The sequence below is a fragment of the Lissotriton helveticus genome, chromosome 6, assembly GCF_964261635.1.
Source record: "Lissotriton helveticus chromosome 6, aLisHel1.1, whole genome shotgun sequence".
Lineage (NCBI taxonomy): Eukaryota > Metazoa > Chordata > Amphibia > Caudata > Salamandridae > Lissotriton > Lissotriton helveticus.
The window spans coordinates 1,756,496,283-1,756,516,050 of record NC_136067.1 but is presented as its reverse complement, the minus strand read 5'-3'; the positions used below and the strand labels follow the sequence as shown (position 1 = coordinate 1,756,516,050).

At 44.4% G+C, this 19,768-nt stretch overlaps 1 protein-coding gene across 2 annotated transcripts in view; it reads right to left on the bottom strand.

The window, feature by feature from the left end:
• Nucleotides 1–19,768, bottom strand: part of FBXO11 (F-box protein 11) — a 501,351-nt gene that overhangs the window by 402,312 nt on the left and 79,271 nt on the right. The window contains exons 2-4 of one of the 2 annotated variants that reach the window (XM_078649648.1): nucleotides 3,642–3,769; nucleotides 889–970; nucleotides 366–510 (exon numbers count right to left, since the gene is read on the bottom strand). In XM_078649648.1, the coding sequence (XP_078505774.1) occupies nucleotides 366–510; nucleotides 889–970; nucleotides 3,642–3,769 (355 nt within the window). The remainder of the gene's footprint in view (nucleotides 1–365; nucleotides 511–888; nucleotides 971–3,641; nucleotides 3,770–19,768) is intronic. The other variant, XM_078649649.1, reaches the window with a different exon arrangement.

The following is a 19,768-nucleotide window of genomic DNA, read 5'->3' as shown; positions in this document are numbered from 1 at the left end:
AGTGTTTCCCAAATGGCATCAAGGACACATCGTATGTTAAATAAAAGTGTTTTATATAACTCTGTGCACCTTTAAAAATTATAAATTCAGTACTAACACCACTATTACACTAACCAAATGACAAGATAAACAGAAAAAAATAACTAATATTTTTCCAAATGCCCAACGTTAAAGTACAACAAAATCTAAACGTCAATCTTTTAAAGAGACAAAAGAAAGTGAAGTGGGCTTTAAAAACCACCATTTGTCAGTTAATATTTTTATTATTTTATAAACTCTATTCACACACAAAGACGGCACACAACACAAGGTATAATCTTAGATTTTTTCAGAACACATAGGGATTACGAAAAGCTGTCACTCACCATAAAATTGGATCATTAGCAAGCTCACTGAAGCGTTTACACACACAAGCCGCTCTACAGAGATCCTGCTCCAGTAGGTAGGAGAATATCTTTAAAACCACCTCATCTGGCAGCTTCTCCTGAAGATACTGCTCTGCAGGCGCTGCTATGAAAACATTAATGGATGTTAGGATATCACCAATATACCAGCAAACGGGTTGGAGAGAGCAGTGGATTTGGTATAAAAAGACTAACATAATCCATATAGTCGGAGGTCAAATGCTCAATAGAATAATAAGAAGTAGACTATCAATATGATTTACTACATTATGATCATATTTTTAGCAAACAAAAATATGCCTTTTTCACACCAAGGCCAGAGTTATAGAGATCTAATCAACAATTTGATTCGGAGCATCGTTATAATCTGTTTTCTAAGACCAAAGTTACCAGAGCAATGGAGCACCAAGGAGAAGAATAATTAAATTCAAAGGGAAGCGCCAATGTGAAATTCTTAAGATTCAACAGCAGTAAGTTAAGATACCTGGTAAGTCTTGTGATTTCCCAGAGACTCTCGGTCGTTTCGCTCTATGGCCAAAATTCTCAGTAGTTGATGTAGAAGCACCCTAAGGAGATAAAAAATACATATATTGTTGCTAATGTTTGCGACTTTTCTCTCCCAGAAGTACAGTGTGGCTCGTGCTGAATGTGGGAATCCCGGCTTTAACAGTCAACACAAAATCTGGAGATTCAACTCAAAACCAGTTAACACTTCCCTGCATGTAAACAAAAGTGAAATTTAACTGTGTAATGTAAAAATGTTTAATGTAAATGTGCTAACCTCTGCATGTTGATGGACATGAACTGAAACAGTTTCAAAACCGCTGCCTCCCTTTTCATCAATGTACATTGCCCAGTTGCTCGGCTTACAATCAACCAATCACAAACAAACAATAAAAAACAATCAATCAACAAACAATAACAAACAATCATTCACAAGCAATCACAATCAATCAAAACCAAAAAACAATCACAGTTAACAAAAAATTAACCTGTTCGATGGGGAGGACGGCCCCCGGCCGTCCCACGTGACGGTGGGCGTGTGCGGAGGACAGCCGGGAGCCGTCTGTACCCCGCACACTGATTAAACTGCCCGCACGGCGGAGGAATTCGCGCCACTGCCAACGGGTTAAAAACAAAAACAAAAACTAATACAAACATTCATTCACAATCAATCACAATCAATCAAGATAAACAATCGCAATCACAAACAATCAAAATCAATCACAAACAATCAATCACAAAAACAATCAACCAATCAAACAATTAAATCAACAATCAATAAACAATCGCAATTACAAACAATCACAATCAATATCAATCACAAATCACAATGACAAAAACAATCAAACAATCAATCAATGCTTAAATCAACAACAATCAACAATCACAAAAACAATCAATCACAAACGATCAAACAACAAACAAAACAATCAACATCAATCAGCAACAATCACAATCAATCACAAACAAAAACAATAAAACAATCAATCACAATCAAAGAACAAACTATCAAACACAAATCATCACAATAAAACAAACAATCACAAAACAAAATCACAAAACAAAATCACAAAACAAAATCACAAAACAAACAATCACAAAACAATCACAAAACAAACAATCACAAAACAAACAATCACAAAACAAACAATCACAAAACAAACAATCACAAAACAAACAATCACAAAACAAACAATCACAAAACAAACACAAAACAAGCAAACACAAACAAACAAGCAAACACAAACAAACAAGCAAACACAAACAAACAAGCAAACACAAACAAACAAGCAAACACAAACCGTCACAAACACAAACAATCACAAACAATCACAAACAATCACAAACAATCACAAACAATCACAAACAATCACAAACAATCACAAACAATCACAATCTCAATCTCTCTCGGTCTCTCTCAGTCTATCATGGAAAATACTTTTCTTTATGATAATTTACCCATGTGTGCTGGCATACCACAGGCCATCTATTATACTTCATTAAGATGGCAGACTGGCCATTTTTTAGCAGAACATTTAAAATTCAAGTGTACAGATGCGAGGCCTTTTAAAAACAATTACAAAAAAATTGAAAAGAGAAACTGAGGAACCTCCAAAGGTGTAACATAAATTATTAAAACACAAACATAATGGATACAACTTAGGTCCATCCTAAGACAGAGCATGCACTGTCTCTTGCAAGACATTTTGTTAGGTTTCAATGGGCTTAAAGCTCTCTTACTGCTTACCACTGAGCAATTGTTTGCTTGCTTCTTGTTCGTTAGCGCGTCTGCTTCACATCCTAGTCTTGTGTTTGGCCCTCCTCTAGAGAATGGCCAAGGTATTTGTGTCTTCTCACTGCTCAAACTTTGCAAGTTTCTTTTTTTTCTTTTTGTTTAAGCATTCCATTAGAATGCATGCGTTTGTAATCTGATTTCCTCATGTGCTTTTCCCTTACCCGTATGCTTCTGCCCCCACCACAACTCTTGCAGTGAGCTTCTATGCCCCAGAGTTGCTCTTTTTCAACATTTTTTTTTTATAGCCCACCCATGTTTTTGTTTCCCTCTCGCCCATGTGCTTCTGCCCCCCACCCTTCTCTCACTCCCCACCCCTGGCTTTGCTCCATGCTGTTCTCTCGTTCCTGCCTCACAATGATGCCCTACCTGACCTGCTACCAGCACCACAATAACATAAGAAATAAATAAAGCCTGATGATGCTGCCCCTGGGGAGTGTGTGTATGGGGTGACAGATTCACATGCCTACAAAATGACACTGCTCAGCAGCCACATCATTATGCTTACATTTTTATTTTATTTTTTAAGCTTTTCCTCAAGCTGTACAGTATATGCTTTGACACTGTAGAGCATGAAGAAAAGACAGTGCAGAGCCAATTGCTCTTTAAAACGAGACCTACTGGCTTTCCAAATGCTGGTTCAATTAATGCTCTGGAGATCCTCCACTGCTGGCAGAGGACTTGCTAGAAAAGCCTATATTTCAGGAATATACAACAACTGCTGATCTCGCTCCTAGGTAGGAGCTAGATTGAAGTCTACCCCAAATAAATTTTCCTTGACTCTATAAAAACAAATCGGGTGACAATTATACTGCTCTTCTACCTAGGACACACAGTCAAGACTATCCTCCTCAAAGCAAAAATCAATTATATTCAAAATGTATTAACTGGAAATCTAGGCATTTTTAAACCCAAAATGTTATTCCAATGACTGGGATTACCTCCATACTGCTTTTTGTAGGACAAGCTGTTCTTTTAGGTAGAAGAGTTTTTCTGCGAAGTTGATATGGACTATTCTGTGCACCAGGACCTGATTCTTCTGCAACCATGTCTGCAGGCACATCATCATCTGCAACAAAAAAAGTCCAACATCAAACTGAGGTGCATTTTCCAAAATCATTTTTAAAAGGTATTTAGCAAAAATCTTTACATGCAAATCAGGTATTTCAACTGCCCAAGAAACACATGATTCCATCAACAACTCTAAATGAGGCATTTTTTTTAGCAAGGTGTGTACACGTTTGCCACATGGCCTACTACTGAACTAGTACTCCTTCAGAATTGGCTGTCAGACAAAAGGGAGGATGTTTACAATGAAACGCCTGTCAGACCAAGAATGTCAGCACAATTATGTGTACAATGAAATACCGGTTAGACTAAGAATGTTATCAGTCATCACAATTATAACATTAAAGCTTCCCCTTGGTGTAATACCCTACATCACTCCCTCTCACAAGCCAACATACTTTTCTCACACTAATTTGTCTTTGCTACAGTTAGCATTGACCTTTTACTCAGGTGTGTTGAGACTGGGTCTCACGTTTCAAAAGAGAGAATAGACAACGAGACACCAACGCAGTAAACTATTGCAACTTAATAAGGGACAGATCATAACTATCAATAGAAGGCCAATGAGAGGTTTCTTTTTTTTGGTATTTAGCAATATGTGAGGTTTTGTTTTCTGTGCATAACCATGATTTAGTATTGCTGGACTGTTATATAAAATATGCAGTACTAGATAGGAATATGAATTTCTATGTGTAACTAAACCGAACGGGACATTGTATATTTGTCTATTCTGTTTTTGTTTCTCTCTCTTTAGGATTTGGGTTTTGATTATACCATAACCGGCTATTGTATGTGCCTTGGTTAAAATTGGACCAAAAAAATATAGAAAAAATAAAAAAAGAAGGCCAGTGAGATGTAAAACAGAAAGTTATCCTACAAAACCCTCCATGAGATGGCATTATTCAAATATTCAAACACGGGAGATAAGTCTACTAAGAATTGAAATCAATATCCTCCTAAGTAGCATACTCTGTGGGAAAAGATAACCCCCCCCCCCCCCGCCCCAAACCCCTGACTTCAATAGGGGCTAGAAACAAGTACATAATATTAATCCACAGGACAGATCATGTATGTATGTATGTATGTAACCCCAGAGATGTTTGTGGGCACAACAATGAAACTATATCTGGAACATGGGATTCCAAATATGATGTGTGGGAAGGGGTTGTCAAAGTTGTTTTCCAAATCAAGAGGATGCAAGGGGCCTTTGCACTTCCTCCGGAGCCGGGAGCTCCATCTAGAATGGCACATTTCTGAATTACAGGAGAGAGAGATGCATTTTTGCACAACAAAATGATTAAGCTAACTAGGAAGTAAATACCAAAGTATGGAAAGGTGTATTTTTTTTACTCCCCCTTCTACTGCCTGGAATTAGATCAGGGGTGCAGTCCCCAAATCACAGTATGAATGAACAAGTCTTAAACATAAATAGGGGGAATGATATGTTGCCTTAGACATTCTTTTCTATAGCTGACTTAGAAAGTGACTAGTTGGGCAGATGTTATCAGGGCTCCTGAGAGACAGGTTTATTGTGTCTATGTTAAAGTGAAGAGGTGATCAAGGGGGCGCACTGAAGGCTATAAGTTCTTTGTTTCAGGGGTTCCCCATAAACTTTGTGTACTCAAAATGTCCACTCTGATCGGGAGATACTTGCGAGATGAATCTCACTGACTTGACTGATGATCAAAGAGATAAGACAGACTTACCACTTATAAAAGAAGATGTGTCAAGCTCCCTTTAAGCAGGTTATCAAAGGTAAGGCCCCAGGGTAAATGGCTAAAATTAAAATTGTACACTCGTATTGGTTCTAAAACCTGAAACAGACCCACAGATAGTAGGCCGTGTAGACCTCTTTCTATCCTTAACGTAGTAAAGTGAATGGAAAAATGCTGTTTACGTCCAATATCAGATTCACACAGAGCAGTCAAGATTTGTACCACATAGAAACAGAATCATTAGTCTGAGAACACCGACTAACAATATTTCTTTAGACTAAGTGGGAGAAGTATGCCACAGCAGTGTTAGATATTGGACCCAACTACTTAAAGGTCTTACATGTGAAAGGTTCAGAACTTGTAAATAAAGTTAAAAGAAATGGATGCTGTAGAGGGGCCTAGGGCAAGGGTATCCGCTGTCTCCTCTTTGATTCATTTTGGTGATTAAACAGTTAGCAGGAGCTCTGAGGAAGCACATGAGCAGCTCTGGGATAAAGCCAGGAGACACAATTGCAACGTTTTGAAGAAAAAACATTCTGTTGACAGAGCCGTGAGTCAATGAGATCATGCAGTGGACATGAGGTCTTGAAATCTGCTCCTATTCTATCAGCATCCATCAGTGCTAGGACAGGAATGAACCCTGCCACGAGTGCCTAACGGTGAGCATGTAGGACCCTCATTTTTAGGTCTTGTCCATTAAACTGTGCTACCTGGATGGTTGGAAAAGATATATTGTGAGCTTATAAGGAACTCGCAGTGGGCTTTTTGCCAACCCAACTTCTTATCGAACAAGTTACTTACCTTCGGTAACGATATACCTGTAAGCAACATTAGTAAGTGATAAACTCCTTACCTAAGAATATCCCCAGGCGTCAGACTGGATCCGGTAAGCTTTCGTAAGCAGTACCCCTGCACGTCGATAGGCGTCGTCGTACGACTCCGTGTGCGTTGTTGGCGGCGTATTCGCCGAGATGACGTCACCGGAGCTAGTTAGACGCGCCCACGCGCGCTGACGTCAGTTCTGTACACAACTTTCCGCGACAGTAGGCAGAGCCATGTAAGATACTGACCACTGGTTGTGAGAAAGTGCCATCTTTCTTGCATGGTATGCCCCCACTTTATGCTGAATTGCTTAAGTACTTTGACTGAATGTGCCCTGGGCTCCTGCCAATCAGGTGCCCCGGGCCTGTGTTCTTTTCCTAAAACTGTATTGAAACCTAAACCCAACTGGCATCTCTGGCCACATGTCAGTCCCTGGTAAAGGGTACCCTAGGTACCCAGGGCACTGTGACCAGAGAAGGCCCCTAAGGGCTGCAGCACTTATTGTGCCACCCTTAGGGGTCCTGTACCCTGACACACACACACACACACACTGCCTTTTGAGGCCGAGTGTATTAGTGCAGAACAAAACAAAGAGTCGACAAGGCACACATCCCTGTGTGCCATGCCCACAACACACTACCCTGCCATACTTCAGTCACCACTCAAGCTGGGTGCACTATGCCAATGGTGTGGGTACAGGTGCATGAGCCCTGTACCCCGGTCCATTCCTGGGCACTGTAAGTGCAGTGCTGCCATTAAGAGTATATGGTGCTTACATAAAACGGCTGAGCCCAGAAATAATCCTGTTGCAGGAAACGCACCTTAAGGGAACCCAATGTGCCTTCCTGGCGAGAGGTCAATATAGAGTCCTTGCACATGCAGGTTTTACCACAGGTTCCAGGGGGGTGGCAATCATAAAGAGAAACCCGCCGTTTTGCATAGCTCAGATGTGGACGGATCCCTAGGGGACCTACGTAGGAGTGAGGGGGATGTGGAGAAGGCGGGAATACATGATAGGTTCTGCTTACGCTCCCCCAAAATTACAAGCAGCCACTCTAAGGGGGGTGGTGGATATTCTACTTGATACGGCAGACACTATACAAGTCCTGGGGGGTGATTTTAATGATGTAATGGAACAGACAATGGACAGGACAGGGGTTGGAACCAGGGACCGGACCCAGACATCACTCTCCAAGATGATTACTACCGTGGGGCTGACTGATGTGTGGAGATGGCTGCATCCCGAAATGAAGGCCTACTCCTTCTTTTCTGGCGCCCATAGGGTCTACTCACGATTGGACTACATTTTCCTAGCCAGACAACTTGACGATAGGGGATGTAGCTGAATACAAAGCGAGAGGAATATCAGACCATTCACCGCTCCTAGTTCGGGTGGGGGAGGGGAGGGGAGGGGAGGGGCGAGAGAAGGGGATCCTGGAGGTTGACAGCCTGGGACCTACAAAATGCTACAATATTGAAAGGTATCCATGCGGACGTAAAAGTAAACATAGCTGAAAACGAAGGCACAGTTGCGTCCAAAGCTATTTTCTGGGAGGCCTTTAAGGCAGTCCTTAGGGACAGGGCACAGAACAGACTAGCCAAGAAGAGGAGGAAGCAGCAAACTGAAATTGGGTCGCTAGAGGCACAGATACTGGACTTAGAGAGGGAGTATCAGGACAAAAGGGACACAGGGACGCTTAGGAGGTAGATGGACGTCCAGCGCCACTATCAAAAGGTAGTTACGGGGGAAGCTAAAACCCAGACATTGGCGATATTACACCGACTATATGATGTGGGAGACAAATCTGGAAAGTTACTGGCATGGCTCAGTAGGAAGGAGAGAGACGCCAGGTGGGTAGAGCAAGTTAGAGATTCTCAAGGGACACTGGTACGCTCGGACGCTCAGATCGCGGAGGCATTTGCTGCCCATTACAAATCGTTCTATGAAGCCAGGGACCTAGGGACACAGGAGGAAGCTACATGTCAAATATCGAACTACCGGCATTAACTGCTGATGGGGAGAGGAGTTGGCCTAACGGCTAGGGCGCTCGACTGCGGACCTGGGGATCTGGGTTCGAGTCTCGGTAACGACGCCAAAACCTCCTGTGATTCTGGGCAAATCACTTAATCTCCCCGTGCCTAAAATGAATGTGTGTCCGTCCTCATGTAACGTAACTGGTGCTATGTAAAGCGCTCTGATACCTGATTCGGTTCGGGTCTAGTTCGCGCTATATAAAACTCTGCAAAAAAAAAAAAAAAAAACGAGACTTGGAGGCTGACATTACACTGGACGAAATTAAGGCAGCCTTGGCTAAGTTGAGGGCAGGAAAATCCCCGGGCCCGAATAGGTTTCCCGCGGAATTCTTTAAACGAACGGCCGATCTATTGTCACGTCATCTACTGGGTCTATTCGAGGCAGGGGTCCAGGAAGGGAGACTCCCGCCAGATCTCCGCATGGCAATAATAATTCCGGTCCATAAGGAGGGGAAACCAGCGGACGACTGTACCTCGCACCGCCCCATCTCCCTCTTGAACATAGAGGTGAAATTATTGGAGACTATCCTAGCACACCAGCTACGGACGGTGATATCCGAACTAGTCCACCTGGACCAGACGGGCTTCCTCCCCGACAGGGCCACTAGATTGAACCTAAGACGCACTCACAACTGGCTACAAGAAGTAGGTGAGAGAGAGGAGACACACTGGCTCCTGTCCTTGGATGCCGAGAAGGCCTTCGACGCGGTCCTCTGGCCCTTTCTAAGGGTGGTCTTAGAGCGGTTCGGCTTCGGCCCCAAATTCCAGAAATGGGTACACCTGCTATATACGGAGCCTAGAGCCAAAGTTAGGGTTATTGGATTCTTATCCCAGGGCTTCCCGGTAAGACGAGGGACTAGGCAGGGGTGCCCGCTGTCCACCCTACTCTTCGCGCTCACAATAGAGGTGCTGGCAAGCGCGATTCGCCAAAATGAGGGCATTACAGGTTTTAGACTGGGGTCAGCAGACTCCACTGAGGAGAAGATATCGCTTTACGCGGATGATGTCCTCCTGTATGTCACACAACCGGAAGCCACGATTCCGGCGCTGTTTGCGGAACTGGAACAATATGGGGCATACGCAGGGTACAAGATAAACAGGCACAAGTCGGTCCTCTACGACCCTCACTGTCTGGGACGATGGACGGATCTGCCTGGAAGACTGCAGACAACAACTGAAGGGTTTAAGTATCTCGGAGTGTATGTGACGCTGGATAGCGGCAGGTCTTACGAACAGAATATAGAACGGATAGTGAAGAACTTCATAGAGGATGCAACTCGGTGGCGGCAGCTCCCTCAAGACGGGCGGCCATGTTTAACATGATAACGCTACCGAGATTCCTGTACGCACTCCAAAACGAGTACTACCCTCTACCACGAAAGGTGTTCGCAAGAATAAATGCGGAACTGAGAACTTTCTTTTGGTTGGGAAAACAACCGAGAATTGCATTGACCACACTACAACGCCATCAGTATAGCGGAGGGATTTCACTCCCAAATCTGGAGGCTTACTATTGGGCGGAACACCTGGCCCCAGTTAATGGCTGGCTTCATGCCCCGGCAGACCACCCCATATACGCCCTCGAACGGCACAACATGGATGCTAGGCCCTGTACTTACTACCTATATGGGGGTAGAGGGCGGGCGAGACTGCTTCCGGCCACTAGGCTTACCCTGACGTTATGGAGCAGAGCAACAAAGTGCACTGGATGGGAGAAAAAACCTACCTCCCAGACGCCGCTTTGGCACTGTGCTTGGCTGACGGAACTGAATAAATTGAAGGGATTCCAGAAATGGGACGACATAGGGATCTCAACACTGGGGGACTTGCTAACTAGGGGGGACCTGAAGCCCTTTCAAGCATTAAGGAAGGAATGTGGGCTGCATCACAAGCAATATTTTAAATATGCACAACTACGACATGCGTGGCGAGTGGAAAAGATCCAGCTGGAAACGCTTCCAGAATATGAGCCTCTTGAGGGCCGATTGTTACAGGAACAAATCCCGGAACGGACAGTATCACTCACGTATAGAACGTTGATGAACAACATGACGGACGACATGGGTAACCTTAGGAGGAAGTGGGAGAGCGAAGTAGGGGAAATGGATAATGTAGACTGGGACACGGTACTAATGCATCCTAGAGAGGTAGCTATTAAATCCAGGTTACGACTCATCCAATATAATGTTCTTCATAGAACATATTACGACAGGGTGCGACTGCATAAAATGGGTAGGGTTGGCGACACACGATGCTTGAGATGTGGTCGAGTTGATGGTGACTTCTATCATACCATTTGGTCCTGCTCTACGATTCTCAGCTACTGGGAGGAGGTACTGAGTGAACTGGGCGAGGTGCTTGAGACCCCCCTACTGCTGGATCCTAAGTTGGTCCTCCTAGGTATGACCAATGATGTGGATCTAACCCGTCCCCAACTGATCTTTTTGGCATTGGCACTGGTAGCTAAGAGAGACGTAGCCAGGTACTGGGGAGCGGAAGCGCTGCCACAGCTAGACGAATGGAGAAGAGGGCTAGATATTTATATGTCGGCTGAAAGGGTCACCTATAAGGCGAGAGGATGCCCCAAGAAGTTTGGCAGAGTCTGGGGCAAATGGAGAAGATATCATGGGCTAGATGGGGGACTCTGACCTAGGACACAAGGGATGGAGAGGCGTGAGGGAACGAGGGGCCCGAATGGAGGACTATATGGGACACACAGATTCGAACTGGCAAAGAGTTATACAGACGATACTTGGATTGTTGGAAAGGGATGAGATTTACGCTGTGATACTGGGCGGGTGGAGGGTGGAAGGGAGGTGAGTGATGACCGAGGGTGATGTGACTATTGTTGGGACTATAATAAAATGCAAATAAAAATGTTTATATAAAAAAAAAAAAAAAAAAAAAAAAAAAAAAGAGTATATGGTGCTGGGAGGTCGTCAACACAAACTCTACAGCACCAGAATGGCTACACTGAAGACTGAAAAGTTTGGTATCAAACTTTTCAGCACATTAAACCAACACTGATGCCAGTGTGAGATTTAATGCCAAATGCACGACAGATGGCATCTTAAAATCTGGCCAATAAAAATCAAAACTCTCTTGGGGTTACCAAAGGTTCTCAAATAGCCTATAGTTGCATGCACATCCCGAGACCCAGTTATCCAGAAACGGCACAATCCTTCCACAACAGACATAAAAAATAAAACATTTTTTAATGGTTTTTAATGATTTGGACTGCCAGTTATACCGGTAACATGTTCCCCGTTTCTTGAACATATGGGGTGAAATGTATTAACTGAATACAGTGTCCTACACGGATAGCGCAGGACCCTGCACGATAACAAACAAAACTTTAAAAACTGGACCTTCGCGTTTTAATATTAAGTAAATGAGGCTTTTATTTCAAATGAGTTTCAGGTTTATTCACCTCCTTTCTACAACCGGGTCAGAGGTTTCCTACCATTACTCCGGAGGAACAAGGACCATTATGAGCGCCTCTTCATGTTTTATTATTTGCATGGAAGGGTGATTCTTCCATACACGTTATTCCGGTGAGTGTATGACTATATTCGAAATTATCTAAAGGAGTAGTACAGCAAAATTAATAATACGCTGGTCAACTACACCTATATTCTTCTTTGTATAGGTTTTGGAGCTCTATATATAAAAAAAAAAAATAGTCATCTTGCGCCATTGTTGGTCGACTGAGACCAAGGTACCTTGTAGAAAGTGGAAGTCACGGGCCTTGAAGGAGGTATGTTTGCTACTTTGGGATATGATTCGGGGTCAGGGCCCTATTGTTTGGGTGTTTATTAATATCAGGCAGTTGTCACAATAATTATAAATTCCCTTCTGCCTTTCGACAGATTCCCATGAAGTTTTGTTGAGCCCCGAGTTGTCCCGTTTCTATATAAAGTAAGCTACACAACTATAGAACTCACCTCATGTGTGGATACATAGGGGCTGTAACTGTCGAAATGAGCACGCTCTCCTTTGTTTATAAATTAGTATAAGTATGTGGAATTTGTGATGCATGTTTTAATTTTTTCACAAGTGGACCCTTCAGACAATTATGTACACTCAGACTCACTAGACAATGTAACATGTATACATATTGAAGAATATGTTTGTTAAATATATATACAAAGATGGTGACATATGTTCTTATGTTTTGTTTTCATATTAGGTGTATTTACTGTTCTTTAAGTGTAAGTGAGACAAATATTTCCTGTGTCTTGAAGAAGGTGGTTGTTAACAATCAAGTACCACCGAAACGCGTCAATGCTTTTGTTTAATCATACAGTTGTATCCAAGGAACGTGTTCATCCCCAACATCTGATTTCGATGATGGACATTTGAACAGGTTGATGAAATGGATTCCATGTGGAATAACCATATTATGATGTGATGAATAGGTTTACACTTTTGTGTCTCTCGGATTAATTATATGTGGCATTTTGGTTTTTAGAGGTAGAACTGTAACCTTGATTAGATTGAAGGATTGTCTTAGCAATAGTATAATTTAAAAAAGGTTTTAATAAATATATTTGTGTCATAAAGCTTTGTCATTTATCATTGTGTGCATTATAATTGTTGGAAATAGTCCATTTTTAATTTTTACGTCTGATGTGGAAGGATTGTGCCGTTTCTGGATAACTGGATGTTGGGATGTGCATGAAACTATAGTTTATTTGAGAACCTTTGGTAACTCCAAGAGAGTTTTGATTTTGATTTACCTGTGGTACCCTGTCTCTTGGGCGGTGGGGTCGCTCCCTTTTTTTTTTTTTTTTACAAAAAATCTTAGAGATGCCCCCTGGACCCCAACTAACTCCCAGTGTCCTGACTGCGTGGCTGCTGAGGCTGCCACCACCAGACATATTTTAGGACCCCCTGGGTCGAGAGCTTGCTACTCTCGGGTGGCCTGAAACAATGCACATTCTGGGACGAGGTGCCAAGCCTCCTCCCCCAGGATTGGCAGGGGAAGCTTCAAAGGAATGCCGCCTTTCTGAGCTTCTCAAGGCCACTTGCTGTACTCAGCAACTGGCCCCCACTGGTTCTGATCCCCACTCTGGTGGGAAGACAGTCGGGAAACGGGGGTCTGCCAGCCTCTGCCAACCCCAGCCCTCAGGTGGGAGAGGCAAGGTGAAGCACAACTCCGGGCTCCTGCCATCTTGGGGATGGGGAACCCTACCCAGAGACAGGCTCCTGCCCCCCTCCCACAGGAGAGTAGCAGGATATGGGGTGTACTCACCCAAGGGAAGGGACCCATTAGTCCCGGACCTTCCCATACCTGTAACGCCCCTAAATTTAGTATTTAGGAGCACCCTGAGCCTTATTTATTTAAAGGTTTTGTATAGCGCGAACAAGACCCTTGTGGGTTTCAGAGCGCTTCACAAGTGAGGTAGTTAGACATAAGAAGCATTGTACAAAAGAAACATATTATAATCGAGGTAAAGACATATGTTACAGCTGGAGTGTTCCAGGAATCCGAAATAATGTTCACATGAATTTCGTCATGAGGAGAGATTTAACTTCATTTTTGAAGGAAGCAAATGATGGGTTGAGTCTGGTTTCTGGGGGTAGTGCATTCTAAATTCTTGGAGCAGTTCCAGCGAAGGAGCTATTATAAGTTTTCTTCTTAGCAAATCTTTGAGGCTTCAAAAGAAGGTTGGTGGCGCTCCTAGAGGATCTTTTTCCACAGGAGAGCTCCAGTTTCTGGGCCAGGCAGCTCTGGGTGTTGTGATGTAGGGCTTTGTGTGTCATGCAAGCGATTTTTAGTTGGATTCTTGCTTCGAAGGGTAGCCAGTTAAGCGTTTTGAAGTCGGGGGAAATGTGGCAATGTCTTTTGGAACCGGTGATGAGTCTGGCCTCTGAGTTAAGTGATGCTCTTAGTGGGGCAGTAGTTGATCTAGGGAGTCCACAAAGCGTTGCACTACCATATTCTAGTCTGGGAAGTACTAGTGCTTGGACTGCCAGTTTGAAGTCATTTGCTGGGAGGAAGGGTTTTAGTTTTCTCAGGGTGTGTATCTGAAAGTTTGCTCCTTTTGCTGCAGCACTGATATGTTTTTGCATGTTTAGATTACAGTCCAGAGTTACTCCCAGTGATTTTGCCGAGTCGATTAAAAGAGATTGGCAATGTAGCGCTGAAAGTTGTTTAAGCCATTCTTGAATGGTGTCTGTTTGGTTAGGTGGGGCAATTAGTAGGAATTCGGTTTTGAGTGAGTTTAGTTTGAGGTGGTTATCCGTCAACCAAGACTGTTTTTTGTAGAGTTGAATTGAGAGCCTTGATGAGTTAATCTTTAAATAAAGTTGTTTGTCGTCCGCGTACATGTGAAAGTGAATATTAGAAGAATTGAGGATTTCAGTAAGAGGTTCCATGAATAAGTTGAACAATGTAGGTGAAAGGGAGGAGCCCTGCGGGACTCCTAATGTGACTGGGACGGTCTTGGACAGGGATTGGTTGACCTTGAACCTTTGGGATCTGTTACGGAGGAAAGAGGTGAACCAATTTAGAACTGACCCTGATCAGCCCATTCTATGTTGGAGGAGGTCAAGAAGATTTTAATGTTTGACGGTGTCGAAAGCTGATAAGTCATGTAGGATAAGTAGGCAGGCTTCGTTCTGATCTAGTATTTTTAATGCGTCGTCTACGATGTGGGTCATGGCCGACTATGTACTATGCCCTGCCCGGAAGCCAGATTGAAATGTATTGAGCAGGTTGAAGTTGGCGATGTTGTTGTCTAGCTGGGTGAGAACACATTTTTCAAGGAGTTTCGCTAGAGTTGGGATGTTGGAAATTGGTCTGTAATAATTCAGATCTGTGGGGTCCGCCGTTGTTTTTTTCAGGATGGGGAAACTTGTCCCGATTTGAGAATGACCGGAATAATCCCTTGGACTAAGGTAGCATTGATGATCTTTGTCCAAAGTGGCACTGGAAGTGGTATGAGATCTTTGAGGAGGTTAGCAGGGAGGGGGTCAGAGAAGTGGTTGGAGGGGTTCAAGTATGTGAGTGCTTTTAGGATTGTTACTTCGCTGTAGGTTGTAAAGGAGGACCAGGAGGCATTGTTTTTGAGGGTGAGCTTGGTTGTGCAGTTGCCTGGGGTTCCTGGCATGTGAGAAGGGGTGATCTTCTGCATGTCGATCTGAATTAATGACGCCTTAAGTAGATCTGATTTCAGGAGTTCAGTCTTTCTCGTGAAGAAGGAAGAGAATTCTTCACAGCTGGGTGGGGAGCATTCACCATCTTGGGGAGGGTGAGCTGCGCCACGAGATTGCATTTTAACTAAATCAAAGAGCTTCTTGGGTCAGTTCTTGCCTTGATCTAGTTGATTTTTGAAAAAGTTTGCTTTTGAGTGTCTGATCTTTCTATAGTACGTGTTTCTGGAGGATCTTAGCAGTTTAAGGTGGTCAATGGATGGTGATGACCTCCATCTCCGTTCAACTAATCTTAAGGCTCGTCTCTCCTAGTTGAGTCTGCCGTCGTACCAAGGTTTAGAGTCTTTTGTAGAGAGTCTCTTCAGTTTAAGAGGTGCTGTAGTATCTAAGATCATAGTTATAGAGTTAAAGTAGTGCTGTGTCAAGGCTTGAACCTCCTTTAGGTCTTCAGGGGGAAGCAGGAGGCTGACATTGGTGGAAGAGGATAAATCTATGAGGGGGTTTTTTAGGTTTCTCTTCCATACTTTAGGTCTTGATGGTTGTGTTGAGCGTAGTTGGCTGGTACCATGATGGAGAAGGTGATGGAGTGACGATCAGACCAATCACAGGGGAGGATTGTGTTAAGCTGAATGGCCTCTGGGTTGGCAATCACCAGGTCGAGGTTTGAGCCTTTGACATGAGTGGGGCTATTGTAGATTTGGGTACGGTCTAACTCTGACAGGAATGTTTTGAGGCTATTCACTGCCGGGTCCTTGGGGTCGTTCCAGTGGAGATTGAAATCACAGAGGAATATGTGGGTATTTCAATGATCCGTATGTGTGGTCAGAATATCCTTGAATTGCTCGGTAAAGGTGAGGTTATCGCCAGGCGGGTGGTAAAAAGTGTGCAGTGAACAAATTTGTATGTTATTACTAGAGATATCTAAGCAAAGATATTCACATGAGGAAAGATCCGGGGAGGGTGAGCTGTTCACTGCGAGGTTGTTCCGGAAAATGCAGGCAATACCGCCACCTGGTCTAAGTGGTCTGTCTAGTTTAGTGATGTTGTAATTGGGGGGGGACCAGTATGTCAAGGATCGGGTTGGACGCTTCATTTAGCCTTGTTTCGGTAAGGATTAAGAGGTTAGGATCAAGAGTGAGAAGAAGGTCAGCAATGTCCGCTGCATGTGCTGAGGCTGATCTGCAGTTTAGTAGAATGCATTTGAGACACTGCTTGGAGGTAGTTGGAGGTTCCAGTGTTAATGGAACTTGAGTAAGATTCTCCAGGATTATACCTCAGGTGTTGTGAATCGGGGGTCTGTGTGTACTGCTGTGTATGGTTCCGATTAGAGAGGGTTGTTTCAGCTTGTTCGGGACAACTGTGGACTGGTTAGGTTGAGGGGGTGGATCGTAGGAGAGCGTGTATGTCCATGTCGGATAGGATATTATCCCTGCGAACCGGCCGAGATGTGGAATCGCCGTTAGGAACTGTTCTCCATCTTGGTGGGGGCCGATTAGAGGAAAGACATTGCGACTGTTGCTGGGGTGTGGGGCAGTTGCTGTGGGGGGTACTGCTCTCATCACCCGTATGTCGTCTGATAGTGGGTTGCAACCTAAACAGGTTCCATAGCTTGTGGAGATAATCTTTGATATAATGTAGAGACAGTAGGATTTCATCAAACCTAGGGTCTGGAGTAGGTGGATTGGTCATTGGGTTGTCTCTGTCTAGGCGAGGGGGGGTTAAGATATGGATTGGAGGGTAGCAGTTGTCAGCATCTGCATGGTCGGAACTACCAGTCGGGTTGCTCGGAGATGGGGAAAAAGACAGCGGGGGAGAGGTGTGCTTTGAGGATATGGGCATGTGAGGGTTCCTGAAGTTCGTTGGACTATTATAAGGGACGTTACTTGGATGGATCCTAAGTGAGGGTGAGGTGATGTCAGCGTTGTGGGGGTGGTTCTCAAGGGATAGGATTTCTCCTGGCATCAGGGTGGGAGTATGCACGGATAGGTTTGAAGGTGAGTGCCCACGGGCGGATGTCAGCTTTGGCATGGGGGGCGTTATGGAAATGTTGGGCAGTATGGAGGTGATGTAGGAAATGTGGGGCGGTATGGAGGTGATGTAGGCATTGTGGGAGTGGTTCTCAGGAGCTAGTATCTCTCCTGGCGTCGGGGTGGGTGTGTGGAAAGATGGGTTTGTAGGTGACAGCCCAGGAGGGGAGGTCTGCGTGGCCAAGGTGGGCGTTATGGAGTTAGTAGTGATTGTGGCGGGAGGAGAGGTACTAAGGACTTTGTCTTTGATGATAGGGAAGATGCTGTCAAGTAGGATTAAATTATGGTCAGAGGATTGCAGGAGAATGATCCCAGTGTGATAAATGGTGAAAAGGGCAGGGGCCCTGAAAAACGGAGAAGGGATGATGGAGATCTTGAGACATGTGGTGTCTTTTTGGATGAGTAAACTGAGAACAGGGCGTATATAGCTTTCCTCCATTGGGCTCTTCTCTTGGTGTAAAAAATAATGTTGTTGGTTAAAGGGCCATTGTTTATAGAATGGTAGTTGTCTGATATTGGGGTCTCAGATTCCGAGTCCGATTCAGATTCTGAAACAAGAAGAAAGAAGACATGCTGTGCAGCTGCTAACAAGAGAACACCACCAACTGACTTGGCCCCAGTCCTACAGGCCTGTCGACCATCTAACCTGCTCCTGCTAAGTTCCGGCGTCTCTTTTGGTCAGCAACCTCAAAAACCCTGGAGGACCTGACTGCCTTGCTACTCCAAAAGCCTGTGGTCTGCTCAAACAGCAACAACCCCTGGTGCCAGCCAGAAACCGCGAATCCAGCACATTCTGCACACGCCGAGCCCGGCCTGTGCCTGAGTGAACAAAGACCACAAGGACATTTCCCTTCTCCCCCCCCCGGCGATTGTGACCACTAATCCAGTGCCCAAGGACCCTCCTCGACGCTCCTGACGACGCATGCAGCCTCACAACCAGGGACCCCTCCAACCACGACAAGTAGAGGGTAAGATTTTCCAACACCAAAAGACACCCCTGCACCCGGCGCCCTGCGGCCCCGTGCCCTCCTCTGGACGGCCTACCTAACCTACAGCTTCCCAACTTACCTCTCGAAGTGGTGGTCGCACCTGAAGAATCTCCGTCCATGAGCCTGCAGCCTTTGTTCAACTTTCAGCTTTTCCATTGAAAGACATTGGGTGCCCGACAGCCCAAAAGCACCCTGCACCCAGCCGCCCGAGTGCCACTGGAAGTGCAGCATCTGTTCTATCCCACTTGCCCTGTGTAAGTGACCAGGAGCTCAGCTCCCACAGCCGCGTGGCCTGCCTGCTAGCAGCCACCAACCAAAGGTCCCTTGCCCGCCATAGGCTAACATTGGGCCTCCTTCTGCTGTCCCTGTGCCGCTGAGGGTATAACAACTGTACCTACCTGACCCTGGGAGACCCCTGAGTCTTACCCCAGAACCTTAACTCAGCCAGTCGAGTACTTACCCAAAGACCGATAACTTGATTTTCTCCAAAGGGTAACATTGACTGGTTTCACTTGGAAATTCTTCCAAGTGTCGAGTTTTGAAACTTTGAAATATTCCTTAAAAAATCATCCTATGAACTAAAACGAAATTACTCGCCTGCTATCAGAAGAGATCCTAGTGCTGGATATTTGTGCCCAGCACTGACCCTCAAAAGTAATTACAACTGTGATTTTCCGATAACCTGATTTCCTCCCATAGGATAACATTGCCTGGTTTTTGCCAGAAATTCTTCCAAGTGTCGATTTTCAAAACATACAAATATTCCTTAAAAATCGCATGTGTAACAAAAACGATATCTTTCAACTGTTAACAAGAAATGCACCAGGGCTGAATCCAGGATCCAGCCCGGAGTAAGAAAAACATTTGTAAAGTGGTTTTATTGCATTTACTTAAAACTTCCCGTTGAGCTCAATGTTATAATTGTGTTTAACTTGTGTTGCATATTGCAACTGTATCAATTGCATTTAAAAGTCAACTGCTATTTGAAAGTATTTATACCTACTTGTGGTTCTAAAATAAAACAACAATATATTTTTATATACAAAACAGTTGGCCTAGAGTTCAGTTCTAGAGTGTGTGAGACCATTTGCTGACTGAGTGTGTACAACAGGTGCTTTACACTGTCCTCTGATACTGCCTTACTGCTCGACCAAGCTACCACTTTAGAGAGTAAGGTTATATCTAACTTTAGCCTCTGCCAAACATCTGGGGACTGTGGACTCTGTGCACACTTGAACCTTACTTTGCTACAGTA